The sequence below is a fragment of the Thamnophis elegans genome, chromosome Z (genome assembly GCF_009769535.1).
Source record: "Thamnophis elegans isolate rThaEle1 chromosome Z, rThaEle1.pri, whole genome shotgun sequence".
In the NCBI taxonomy this organism is placed as follows: domain Eukaryota; kingdom Metazoa; phylum Chordata; class Lepidosauria; order Squamata; family Colubridae; genus Thamnophis; species Thamnophis elegans.
The window spans coordinates 8,305,114-8,319,529 of NC_045558.1; the positions used below are offsets into that span (position 1 = coordinate 8,305,114).

Below are 14,416 nucleotides of genomic sequence, written 5' to 3' on the forward strand. Positions count from 1 at the left end.
CATTGGAGCTGAGGGCTGCCAGCAAATATGGCTTCGCCTGCCACCTGTGGCATGCGTGCCATAATTTTGCCATCATGGGAATAAGAGAACCACTGCTCCCCAGTGGTTGTTGAACTACGATTGGTAGAAGATCCAGCTAGCTCAGCTACTCCTCAACTTACGACCGCAGCAGAGCCCAAAATTTCTGTTGCTAAGCAAGACATTTGTTAAACGAGTTTTGCCCCATTTTGCAACCTTTCTTGCCACGGTTGTTAAGTGAATCGCCGCAGTTGTTGTGATAGTGACAGGGCTGTTAAGCGAATCTGACTTCTCCATTGACTTTCCTTATCAGGAGAGGCCACAAAAGGAGGATCACATGACCCCCCCGGGGACATTGCAACCGTCATAAATGCGGGCCATTTTCTAAGCATCTCGATTTTGATCCCTTGAAGATGGGGAATGCTGCAAGGGTTGTAAGTGTGAAAAATAGTCGTAAGTCACTTTTTTCAGAGCTGTTGTAACTTCAAATGGTCACTCAATGAGCTGTTGTAATCCAAGGACTTTTTCTGGCCTTTTGTAAAGTCCTGGCTCTGCACCCAGGTCTTGGGTCCTGAGTGTGTGAAGGCACCCATTCATTTAGATATTTATTTATTAATTTTATACTTTTAAAATTATTTTTGTAAATAAGACCGTGAAGTAGCTAAGCCTCCTCCACCTTTCCTCACAATAACCCTGCAAGGTACGTTGGACTGAAAGGGAATGACTGGGCTCATATAGTCAGCCAGCTGGCTTTCATGCCTAAAGTGGGACTAGAATTCACAATCTCCTAGTGATTGGTCTTAAGTCACCCAGCTGGTTTTCCTGGATTAAAGAGCATTCTTGGTGTATGATTTAATGTTGCCTATGTATTTAAATTTTGGTTGGATCAATTTTTTTGGTTGATGGAATTCAAAAATTACTTGATGGCACATAGCCAATCAATCAATCAATCAACTTATTGCATTTGTTTTTATTTTATTTTTAATTTTGTTCACCGCCCAGTCACCCAATCGCTAACTGACTCCATAGCAGTTCTGGTTGGTATACTACATTAAAAGCAATTAACATACTCATTGTTTTAACTTCCATTAAGGCTGCTTTGTAAATCCCTACTTAAGCATCAAGAAGAATGAAAGTCAAATGGGTGGCTTCTACAGTTTGGCTACGGTTAAGACCCTCAACGCCCCACTCACTCTGACCCACTGATAGAATGACATAAATAAAACAGGGGGGGGGGGGTGGTATCAGAGGTGAGTTTCTACCAGTTTGCACTGGTTCGGGCAAACCGGTAGGGGTAATTCGGCCTGGGTCACAGAACCGGCAGGAACCCAGGCTGGCCATGCCCCCGAATCAGTTCCCTGGTCGCTGCTGCCGTTGCCGGCATGTTTTTAAGTAGTTTTTCATGTTCTTTTCGCATGCACAGAATAATTTACAGTGAACAGCGCACACATGCAAAGCGAACCGGTAGCAAGGCCAGTAAGAACCTACCCCTGGATGGTATTATTTAGTGGTTACAGGACAGCAGGCTGTGCTGGAAGGCGGAGTTAAGTGTACCATCAGTTTAGACTCATTGTGTCGCCACAAGAGATCCAGGTCCCTCCCGAATTTAGCCAATTTAATTTTGACCGTTAGTGGGCTAAATTCTTTTTTTAGGTAGCAATAATAAAACTCTTTGTGTTTTGAATTCAAAGAATGCTGGTTATTTGGGCCTGACAGTTTGTTTACATGGAGAATGTGAACTACGGAGCCAAGATTCCATTGCTGACAGCCAATCTGTGACCCTTCCTGGGATGTGAACTACTAAACAGGAATTTAGGACAATGACTCTTATTTCATTTGAAGCTATTTTATACTCTACCTCTTTGTTCTCACCTGTCATAACAATTGAAGTCATCAAGCCAACATCCTTTCTTCACTAGTTCGATGGATCCCGAGTTGTTTCTCCAGGACGCGTAGCAATGTAGGCGCTTGTCTTTTTCACCTTCACAACGCTCCACTCCACTCTGGTTGGTCTTCTCCAGCTCCCAGTTGGCATTGTAGTAAATGCATTCTCTTGTCTCTGCCTCTCCCTGGCCAGATCCTGGAGGGAGATGCAAAAGAATCAACGTTAAGGATCATATTGTGGGGAAGAAAAATAAGGAAGGCTGGTCATTGGTCATGCTGACCAGGGATGATGAGACTTGTAGTCCAGAGCATCTGAAAGACACCAGATTGAGGAAGGTTACTGTCCATGTTTCTTACATTCCCGGAAAGACATGAATAGAATACAAAATGAGACCAAACTCCACTCCCCACTAGCATTGATGACATTGCCTAGTTTGGTAATGAAATGTCTGCAAGAAAAGAACCAAGCTCAGAGCGCATCTAGGACCTCTCAAAAGGTAGACCACTCAAAACCTTCTAGATAAAGCTAAACCCAGTACTTCCAGCACCCTCACTACTGCTACTGGATGACCATGCTTGAAACCCATCTAAAAGATTAGATTGTCTATTCGCAGAGTTTGCACATACAGAAAATCCTCACTTCACGACCAATTTGAAGTTGCAACAGACGTCCCCAGAGCTACTTATAACCAATTTTTCATAGTTGTGATAGCCTTCCTCCAAGGCAAAGGACACTGGAATGTCAGAGCATCAAAAAAAATTGGCAAAATTAGTCAACAATGTGTCTGGGAAACAATAAGGACTGTTGATGTTGCTTGCACAAAACCCAACACGTCCGTCTTGGATTGGCACCAGAGGAAGAGGACAAGGTTTTTGTGGTGAGGGACCACACTCACAACTTCCTTTAGAAGAAAAGACCACAGTGGTAAAATGCATATGGGAGAAGTTTTCTCTAGAATAGAATGAAGCCTCAACATTTGCAACTTAGTGTTCCTGGCCTCAAGTGTTTTTTTTAATTATTTTTATTTTTTGGCCAACTCATTTCTCAAGGCCAGAGAAGGTTGGCATTCCCACATTTATACAACAATTTTTGCCACTAGGTTGGGAAATGAAGATTGTGTAACCCTCAACTGGCAATAATGTCCCACAAAGTCCTAAGGTTCCTCAGATGAAAAAAAAGAAGCAACAAACTCATACAAAGCTAAACAAGAGATTAATTTGCATCTCTGTGTTTGCTTTCTGTGGTTTCTATCTATTTTAAGGTCCTCTTCATCTCATCCTCCAAGGCAATTCTGCTCAATTTCCTTAGATTTCCAAAGCACAATCCAAATGACTAAGAAATAGAATATTCATCTTTCTAGGGTTTATAGACCTCCCAATCTGCTGGCATTTCTAATTATTTAACAAAAGGCTCATATTGAGTGTTCATATTTACATCCACTGATCTAATAAAGGAACTTATCTTTAAATTACAATGTTCAGATTGTTTTAGGCTTCATAATCGTGACACACGTTTATTTTCCTGCAATTAGCAAGTATATATAATTACCATAGCAATGAAATATATTTTGTACTGCTTAAGTTGGACTAGTTAAGCAGCTTTAAAATAAAGGCAATTTCATATTTTATTGATTGATTGGTAAGTATATTCCTATTGGTAGCAGGATTTACTGCATTGTTAACAATTTGCAACTGTACTGAAACAGCCAAATAATTGCAGTTTCAAAATTGGGTCAATAGTTTTGAAGATTAATTGAATTGGTTAGTGCAAATGTTGACAATATCAAACGACTTTAATATTTTTTTTTTGCCTCCTGCCATCTGTAGCAAAACAGGATCAGTTTTATTATGCAAACAGGCATTCTCTCCGCCTTATGTGGAATTTGGGCATGTATAAAGAGGTCTTTTGGAATGAAAGATAAAACATCAAGAAATGATAATTATAACAACAAGCTTCATCTTGGTATCAAAGAAAACATATATGACAAGAAGTTAATCACAGCCATTTCCAAACTTCGGTTTCTATACAGGATAATAGCAATAGCACTTAGCACTGAGCACTTAGACTTATATACCACTTCACAGTGCTTTTACAGCCCTTTCTAAGTGGTTTACAGAGTCAGCCTCTTGCCCCCAACAATCTGGGTCCTCATTTTAGCCACCTTGAAGGATGGAAGGTTGAGTCAACCTTAAATAAATGCATGGTTTAAAATACCGGAGAGGGGGAAAAAAAGTTTTAGATCAACTTAATCTGGTAGAAGATAATCATGGCTATAAGAAAAGTATATAGCATTCTGGAGGAGGAAATCCCCTTCGTCTTTTCATGGATGAAAGCTAGCAATCACTCTTTGTAAAGCAAGGGAAATATATGAACTAAACACAACTGCTGCATTCTGTAAGACTTTGTAACTTTGATGCTGGGAAAATGCTTCAGAAATCAAAGGAATTGTTTTCAAATAACTTTGTTTCTCAACACAACACTCCACTTTTGCTTTGCAGAAAGATTAAAGAAACTTCCACAGATTCCCAATGTAGTGATCAGATGGGCCATGTAAACAGAGAGTAGATTTGCAACAGAAGGCTTTTAAAAACTTGCAGAGATGGGGCAATTCCATGGGGCATGTTTTACAGAATGTGCAGCAAAATCTAAAATTTGCTCACACTAGACTGTTCTTTCTTTTCTTTTCTTTTCTTTCCTTTCTTTTTCCTTCTGCTCCCCCTCCTCCTCTTTTCCACTCTACTTTTCTTCCTTCCCCTCCCTCTTTTCTTCCTTACTTCTTTCCTCCCTTACTCACTCATTCATTCTTTCCCATCCTCTTTTCCTTATTTCCTTCCCCTGCCTCCTCTTTTCCTCCCTCCCTCCTTCAGCCAATATAACCCCGGAGATAAAGGTATAAAGGAGCACTTTATAGTAATGTATTATTTTCAGGAAGAGGTAGGCTGAATTACATTGTCCCACATATGCCTTGTAAACACTGTGTTGAAAAACTTACTGAAATAACACATTAGCTAATAATTTGTCTGCCTTAAATGAAAAGCACGGATTTGTCTGATGACTTCCTGGTGGCTCTGACAATGTATTTTTCAACGCTGACAACTAACTTAAACTACGTGGATTTCAACTCTCAGGATTCCACACAACCAGTAAGCTGCCTGAGGAATTCTGGGATTCGAAGTCCACACCTCTTAAAACTGACGAAAGTTGAAAAATACTGACTAGGGCAACACTGTCCTGCAAACACCTAACAGCCTGTTTAAGAATAACATCCATGAATTCACATATGATAAACAGATGTTTTTATAGCTACCTTGAGCACTCCTGCAGCCAAGTTCTAATCTATTTCTGTGCCTATTATACCCAGTTGAAAAAAACAATTACATTTTTGCAGGAGGAACACAGTATTTCAGTATGCACTCAATCATTACCCTGGAATCTGGCTTACTTTTTTTTTGAGAAGCTTCCCATGTTTCCCTCCTCAATAAACTTATTGTTTTTCTAATTTATGGTCCATGTGTTTAGGTGTTCCTTCCTCATTTTTCTTGGGGTTATTTTGGAATACAGTTGGAATTTGAAAGCGGCTCATCTGCTAATAGAAGGGAGGTACAAAGACCTCTTGGCCAAATCAGGACTAAAGACGCCCCCCCCCCCCCAATATTTCATTCAACAGGATTTGCCAAAATTCCTTCCTCCTTGGAAAGAGATGGCAATCACCCATCAATCCTTCCAGGTTAATCAATCACTCAGCAAACGGAGTGAGAATGAATAGAAAATAAATGTGGGAGGTTTTACCTTTGCATTCTGAATGGAATAAGTCAGAACCTGTAAGCGTGCTTTTCCAGTGGTAGGTTCCAGCCGGTACGGCTGTACTGGTAGTAGCTGGGAGCAGCTGATCGTGTACCGGTACGGTGGCTCGTTTGGCCCACCTGCCCACATTCTATACTGGTTTTTAAAGCAACCAGCCAATTACGCATGCAATGCCTGCGCAAGCTCCAACAAGCAGCTGGGTGTCGCTGGGGCGGTGGAATGGGCATGCATGTGCCGAGTGTGTGCACGACCAGGGCATGCGGCCCCATAAGCAGCATACCAGTAGCGATGGGGAGGAACCCACCACTATGCTTTTCCCACCCCCACTGATCATACCTAAACTGCTTTTTTGGCTAGGTTCAAAATGTCATGAGTGGATGGATGGATAAACAACAAAGTTGTGATACTGGAGTGATAGTTCTTCTTCAATCAACCTTGCGTCTGTTGGATTTCGTTTTACATCGCACTGTGGAGGTTTAAGGATGCCCCATGGAATGTGTCATTTTTACTACAACATCCTGGAGGCAGTTGGGGAGAAAGAGAGCAATTTGGGTTAAAGCCCTGCCATGGCCTTCTACAGTTCAAGTTCGCACTTTTCAGATGGATCCCCTTGTTCCTAATCCCATGCCTGAACCACTCACTGCCATAAATCTCACTTGGGAAAACATCTTTGTATGATCAGATATAAACATTATAAAGCAATTAAACAGGTAAGAGGGAAAAGGTTATAAGCCTCTACTTACAAGGGAGAAATTTCTTCTGAAATCATAAGCCTTCTTTCAAAGCTGAGACTATACAACTGTTTTGTTAAAAACAAGTATTTTTTATCCACAAGAGTGCGGGGGGGGGGGGAAGAGATTACAGATGTACAGCTTTTAAAACCTAAGAATCATTTCAGGTCAGAAGTCACTTACTGATGCTCTAAAGCAGCTTATCAGATGCTCTAAATCTGCTTCAAGGGGTGCTAAGCTGACCAAGATTGCTACTCTACCCTTTCAATATTCCTATTGGTCCTTCTTGACATTTTCAAGCACCATAATTCCAAATCATGTGGCTTGCTAACCAAAGGAGGAGCCGAGACCGAATGCAATACCAAATAAGCAGGCAAGAGAAGGTTAAGTTCATAAGGGCAAAACTTCAGGTAAATCAAGAGCTCCTAAGAACTAAATTAGATTTGTTTTTCACCGGTTGGAGTCTTCTTGCTGCTGAACAATCTTAAGATGTTCATCCGTCTTCTTGGCAGAGTAAGACAGAAAGTGGACCATTTATCTTGGGGCTGTCAAGACAGACTATGTCAAACGCTGTTATGAAGTTTTCTGCACATCCGAATATATTAAAGATGTGTTAAAGATGCCCTATTCTCTTAGTAAATCTTAATTATGACTACTGGCATAACAATGAGAAAGGAAAAGCAAAGTTCCATGCCCCCACCATCCCTGATTTAAACATAAAAATGAACATTTGTCTAATTTTTCAGGGTTAATCTTTTTATGTCAATCCCCTCCCACTAGCTCAAGACCTAAGTCTTTGGAAAAGTCTGCCATGCATGGGAAAATGGCAAGACAAAGGAGAAGACAACCAGAAGCAAGTTGGACAGACTCAGTTATGGTAATGACGAATGCATCTTTGAAGAGTTGAAGGACCAAATTAGAGAGAGAACATCACACAGAAAAATCTGTCTATCTGGTTGCTGAGAGTCAACTTGGCATGTAACCGGTCAATTATATTTGCGAACCTTCCCCACTCTTTTGTACCCTAATTTTTATCCCTTTTTTAATCCTAAAAAAAATTGCATTTAAACCTGAGCATCCATGAATGCTCACCGTATACACAGGGCAGCTATGGAGTGATATCCCTCCACTGAATCAAATGATAAGTCTTTGTCTTGACTTATGGAATCCCCAATGTATTTGCTCTGAGGATCATAATTGCTAACAACACACATATATTTAATGTTTCTATGTTCATGAACACGGTGATAAATGCATCTACAACAGCCCCACATGGGAGCAGAGTTCCCACTGCTCAAAAAAACCAAAACTTCAGGGAACTGTTAATCCACAGATGAAACTGAACTGCAGATACACTAAATAAAGCTGCCAACAAGAGAGGGGGAGAATTAAAGATGACAAGTGACAAATTTTTAACCTGACTAATGACAGAACAGGCCAATCATTCTTGACAAGAGTGACAAGACACTTGTCCAATCGTAATTCCCCTATCAGATAAATGTCTATTCTGTGGCAAACTAAGTTTGGCGTAGTTTAAAAGGCCAGCATTTGAGCTCACAGGACCTTCCAAACTATGCAGAATTAGTTCGTCAGAATAGTAGATTTCATTCTGTTTTAGAAGGGTTTAATTGAGTGTGTATGTGATTGCAAGTTATTTCCCAGCAGGCCTTCAAAACAGGACTGTATGAATAGACTTCTGCTTGGCTGGCTCAAGCAGGCATGCAAAGTTACAGGCCCTCTTCCAGCAAACCTTTTGCAGCTGTGGAAATGACTATTGTTCCAGTTATAACAGGAAAAGTGACCCGAGACTGCTCTTTAACAGGCAAGGCTCCACAATCTATCACATAATCCAGAATAGGGTTGGAAAGGACCTGGGAGGTCTTCTAGGCCAACCCCCTGCTCAAGCAGGACACCCTACGCCATTCCAGAGAAATGACTGTCCAGTCTCTTCTTTTATTACCTAAAGATGTCCAGCCTTTCTTCTGGAATCAACAGCCTTAATGAGAAGAACCAGACGTTCATAGTTGAAACAGAATTACCAAAAGTGGGTAAAAAAGCAGTAAGATCAAGAGTGACGTCCAACTTTCTGCTGATTTCCCCAATGAAACCCTTGGTGGGAATCTGGAAGGGAGAACTAGAAATCTCCCCTTCCCTTCTTCCCTTTCCAGCAGACTGGTAAGTGGCTGGTACTGGGCAGGGAAGGGAGCAAGGGATTGCGTGACTGCCTGGGAAACTGTCATGGAATATTGAAAATGAAGATCATGTGACTTCAACCCTATAGGGACAGCAGCAGTCTATGTAGCACTTCTACAAATTTCATTCCCATGGGGGTCATGAGTCCTGGATTTTGAACATAGTCTATAAGTTAGCTCATTTGAGGTATTTTACATCAAAAACGGTCGCATCTGATGCACCATTTCGCCCACTTAAGGGTCATGACAACTGGAGTTTTTGAGTAAAGGTCAATGAAAATATAACTCTTAAGAGTTATATTTATTTATTTCTAGCCTCTCACTTCAACTAAAACAATGGTTAATATGAACCTGTCACAGCATACAGTGAAAATTAAGTGTGCGGTGGACAGGTGAAATCCAAATAAACACCTTGCCTCTATTTCTATCAAGGCCTTAAAAAATTCAAAGAAGGCTCTACCACTGTTTAAATGCCGAGATACCTAGATGTTCCTCTTTCCTAAACCTAGCAGAAAACTCAAGGAGGGAAGATATGTCCTGTCCTCTCCCCCTCAAGTCAAAACTGGAGAGGAATGCAGATTTTTCTTTCCATGATCTCTGCCAAAAAAACAGTGGAAAACATAAGGCCAAGGGAGTTTTGGAATGCTGTTTACAAAGCATTTTCTCCTTTTCAGCCATACATATTGGTGGGAGTGAGTGACCTTAAATGGGTTCCTTTTAAAGAACAACAGGACCATAAAAACTATGCCTTCTCACTCTCTCTTTAATGTTTCCATAATCTAAACCACTCGGACTTTTTAGGAATCATCTAATAACACGCAGAGGCAAAGAGTGCGCCTTCTCTTATCGAAGCTCATTTCCTACAAAAGGAGAGCAATTCCCAAGCTTCCTCCCCACAACTTGGCTTTGAAGTGAAATTAACCTTCAGCTAACAACAACAAAACAAAGGAGACAAGTTGTTGTGTTTGTCTTTTGAAAAGAATGGGGAAATCAGGAACCACATGCTCCTCAAGGGGCCCACAAGGAAGCCAATAGATTCCTGAAATACTTCAAGAGGGGAAGAAGCCAATACCCATAAAAAGATGACTTGGGTGCCTTTGGTTTTCACATTCCAGGAAAGAATTTTAAAAGCCACCCTCCCCTACCATTATATTTTAGGGGTTAGCTTCCTGTACTCTGCTCGGCATATTCTATTTCAGGGACCACAGAAGTATCTTGAGGCCACTGGAAAATTCCGAGAACCGGGCTCTATTGCTGTAAATAAAAAAATGGAGGAAAAAGTTAGAAAACTTCTAGAAAATTTGGTGATTTTTGCCCAGGTGCCTTTGTGGTGCCCTAATTTCTTTTTTTTTTATTCCTCTGCTCCAAGTTTCCTCCTTGCATTTGGATGCCCAAATGTCTCTGACAACTTAAGTCCTTCCTGGGTATCTCTAATTTGTTTGCCTTACATACTTTTCATTAAGCAATGAATCAGTGGAACGACTTGCTTCCAGAAGTTGTGAATGCTCCAACTTTGGAAATTTTTAAGATGATGTTGGATAACCATTTGTCTGAAACAGTATAGGGTTTCCTGCCTAGGCAGGGGGTTGGACTAGAAGACCTCCAAGGTCCCTTCCAACTCCGTCATTCTATTCTATTCTAGTCTATTCTATTCTAAGCTTTCTTTCCTCTTTGTTATTTCCTATTTTTGAACTTTGTTCTAAAGCTATAAGCCTCTTTAGAACCCAAAAGATCTATGTCAATCTTACCCCACCTTGCCAGAAGGGCTGACATGATGTGTTCCACAATTTCCTCCATGCTGGCGCTAAGGATTCTGGGACCTGCAGGCGTGTGAAAATAGGAAAGCCCATGCTACCCTTTCAAAGGCATTTAGAATAAGTAAACCCAGTTGGGATGTTATAAGATCAAAAATACAGTCACCCATAACAAAGTCTGTCTACTCCAGGGGTGAAATTCAGCAGGTTCTGACAGGTTCTGGAGAACCGGTAGCGGAAATTTTGAGTAGTTCGGACAACTGGAAAATGCCACCTTTGGATGGTCCCTAGAGTGGGGAGGGAATGGAGATTTTGCAATATCCTTCAAGAAAGTCTATAGATTTTGTTTTTAATGGTTATGCATTTGCCTCTTTCCCCCACCCACTTGTCCTTCAGCTCTTATAGCATTAAAAAAAAATGGAAATTTAAGTCCAACTTATCTGGAAAGTGCTAGATTAGGAAAGGCTGTTATGCGGAAATCGTAACAGCCAAAACTCTTGGAAGATACTCATCCATGCAAGGACATCTAAGTTTCCTTCCATCTCTTGACAGGACAGAATTAAATCTTTCTTAATGAAATGCATGTAATTCTTCACGTGCTCATTCTCTTGTTAGACTAGGCAGAGGAAGGAATGAACCTAAATCCCCATTGATTGCCTGGTTTAAAGTAATAAAAGAGGCTCTTTTTATTTCCCATATTCCTCTTTCCCTTCCCCTCCAGGCCAACAGGTAAGTATCTGGGAGTGGGAGCAAGGGATTGCAAGACTGGCTGGGTAACTGTCACAGAAGGTTGAAAATAAAGATCACATGACCACAACAGCAGCTGGTAGCATAGAAGTAGCCACAACTTTCCCTATGTTTTAGATGCATTCTATAAGTTAACCTATTTGAAGTGCTTGGTTTAAAAAACTATTGCCCTATGATGCAACGTGTTGCCCAGTTAAAGGTCTTCAGTAGTATAAAGATTTTAATTCCCTATAAATTTAAAAACCAGCAGGTTGGGGAAGTCTCAAGTGCATCATCTACTTCCTATCTCCACACACTTTCAAATATATACCCTTTCAGTGAAACATCTGGTCCAGATAGGACCATTAAATGCCCCTCTAGATCAGAGGTCTTCAAACTTGGCAACTTTAAGACTTGTGGACTCCAGCTCCCAGAATTCTCCAGCCAGCTATGCTGTGGAAGTGTGTGCTGGCTGGAGAATTCTGGGAGTTGGAGTCCACAAGTCTTAAAGTTGCCAAGTTTGGGGACCTCTGCTCTAGATTTTCTCCTTGAAGATGTCATCGTAAATTCAGGCTATTCTCTCTGGCTATGAATAGTTTGCTGAAAATGAATCAAGGCAAAAAAAGGTATTTCCCCAGATAAGCCTGAGTTAAAGGCAGCCTTTAAACACACTAAACTGTGATTGCAAACTGAGGGGAAAAAAGGATTTTTCTGCCTGTGAAAGCTGGGCTCAGCAATTATTCTCCCTGGGAGGGATATTGTCACTATCACAACTCTGTAATTCATCCTTGTTGCTTTTCCTTCCCTACTAAAAATAATATGCTGCTCAGAACTAGCTGGAACGAAGTCAGGTAGAAATGTGACTCGTAGCTCAATGAATAAGAATGCAAATAGGCAGGACAAATTCAGAGGCCAGGGAATAGATTCCAGGATCAAACCGATTAAAGGTGTATTACTTACGGGAAGAGTGGTAGGTCTGGATAACGTACCCCAAATTCCTTCCCATTTGATGAACCTTTTCTGGAGAATTACTGTCTCTGGCTTCCTAGGTTGGAAAATAGTCTATGGACAGAGATGGACAACAGCTACTGGCCATTGCAGCAAGTTAATTAGCAAAAAATGTAAGAAGGTAAATTAGTCAGTTCCTAGCACTAACAAAGAGGATGAAAAAGCAGCAAAGTGGAAAGAGTCAGTTACAGTGGCAATAAGTGCACTTTTGGCCAAAGTGAAAGAACAAATTAAGGATAATATGGAGAAAATATATGCACAGGTAGTTTTTGACCTACAACCACAATGGGGACCAGAATTTTCACTGATAAACAAGGCAGCCGAGTCAGTCAGCGAAGCCTGATTTCACAACCTCTTTTGCCATAGTTATTAACACATCACTGAAGTTGTTAAGTGAATCAGGTGGTTGGTAAATGAATCCAGCTTCCCTATTGACTCTGCTTGTCAAGAAAGATTGCAATGGTGATCACTCAATCCCAGGATGCTGGAACCATGTTAAATGCCGGTTACCAAGGGCCTGAATTTTGATCATACGACCATAATCACACATATGTGCTAGTCATTCCTGACTCTTGGGGGCGGTGCTCATCTCTTTTTCAAAGCCAAAGAGCCAGCGCTGTCCGAAGGTATCTCTGTGGTCATGTGGCCGGCATGACTAAACACCGAAGGCGCACGGAACGCTGTTACCTTCCCACCAAAGGTGGTTCCTATTTTTCTATTTGCATTTTTTATATGCTTTCGAACTTCTAGGTTGGCAGAAGCTTGTACAAGTAACAGGAGCTCACTCTGTTATGTGGCGCTAGGGATTCAAACCGCCAAACTGCCAACCTTTCTGATCGACAAGCTCAGCATCTTAGCCACTGAGCCACCCTGTTCCTATCACATGACCGTAGGGATGCTGTAATGGTCATAAGTGCAAAAATCAGTAGCAAATCACCTTTTTCAGTGCCGTTGTAAGTTCAAATGGTCGCTAAATGAATGGTTGTAAGTCAAGGGCTACCTGTATAGGTAAAACAGTAAGGACTTTTAAGAGGCTTTTTTTTTTTAATCGAAGAGAAAAAAATGGATTTGGAAGCCCTGCAGGAAAAAAAAAATAACCTCATCTTAGTGATCTTATTTGTCTAGCTAATTTAGCCTATAAGGGCTAGTTTGATACAATAAATTACATCCAAATTAGGATGCAAATGAGGACATTACCAGTAAGGGAAGAAAAGCTATTATGCTACTGAGTATAATTCGTTTCAGAAGACCTAAAGGACCAGGTTAGGAGAAAATCTATCTAGATAGTTGCTAGGAGTTGACACTGATTTGATAGCACCTAATTATAATCAATCATCAGCAAATAGAAGGTACCATAAGGCTGGGTTGCATAATTTGAACCTTCATAGAAGCTGCTCTTCTTTCTTTCTTTCTTTCTTTTTTTTTTGACTCCTCGGTGTGATGGATTTCAGCAGCTATCATTCTTCAGTCAGGAGGGTGAGAATGATGGGAGCTGAAATCAAACACATCAGAAGAAGAGTCTGGAAGCTCAGCATAGTCTATCTTAGTCCAGGGAGCTCTCTAAGAGACAATGTGGGACGTCTGGAAAAGGAATAGAAGAAAGGACAGGTACAAATTGTCAAAAGACAGATGGGGAATCAGGTTGCAGCTTGTGAGAATAACAAAGTTGGACGGGACCTTGGAGGTCTTCTAGTCCAACCCACTCCTCAAACATGAAACCCTATACCATTACAGACAAATGAATGCCCAGTCTCTTCTCGAAAGCCTCCCAAGTACAACTTTTGGAGTTTAGATCCTTAGCTCAGCCTAGGTGGGCAGAAACCTGGAAGAAGCATTTCAAATTAGTCACAATCAGTAATAAACTTGCAATCAACAGAATTGGGAAATTCTTAAATGTATTTGGATTTGCAAGAAACTTATTGAGATCTATGAAAGGAAAAAAGATGTTCTTCCCTTAAGTGAGCAAGAATATCTCATATCCCCCCCCCCCCAAATGCATGCTACTTTTATTGCAGAAATGAGATATTGTCATTTTGCTTGGATTTAGCTTATTTAATTTGCATTTAACTAACTCTTTGTTGCAAGTCTCTAAAAGCAACAACACTGTTGCACTCCCTTTTCCTTTTATTTTTTAATGAGGCTTCTGCTGATGTTTAATGTTCATAACTGTAGCCTCTGGCAAGGAAAGCTTATTTTAAAAAAAAAAACTTATCAAATTGTACGGTTTTTTTTCCTCCTTTGGGAAAAAAAAGGCATCCATACAAGCATGCACACTATTTGGCTGTGAAATCTGTGTTA

At 40.8% G+C, this 14,416-nt stretch overlaps 1 protein-coding gene across 5 annotated transcripts in view; it reads right to left on the reverse strand.

The window, feature by feature from the left end:
• Positions 1-14,416, reverse strand: part of ACVR2B (activin A receptor type 2B) — an 80,738-nt gene that overhangs the window by 28,030 nt on the left and 38,292 nt on the right. For all 5 annotated transcript variants that reach the window (XM_032235127.1, XM_032235126.1, XM_032235130.1 and 2 more), the window contains exon 2: positions 1,891-2,098. In XM_032235127.1, the coding sequence (XP_032091018.1) occupies positions 1,891-2,098 (208 nt within the window). The remainder of the gene's footprint in view (positions 1-1,890; positions 2,099-14,416) is intronic.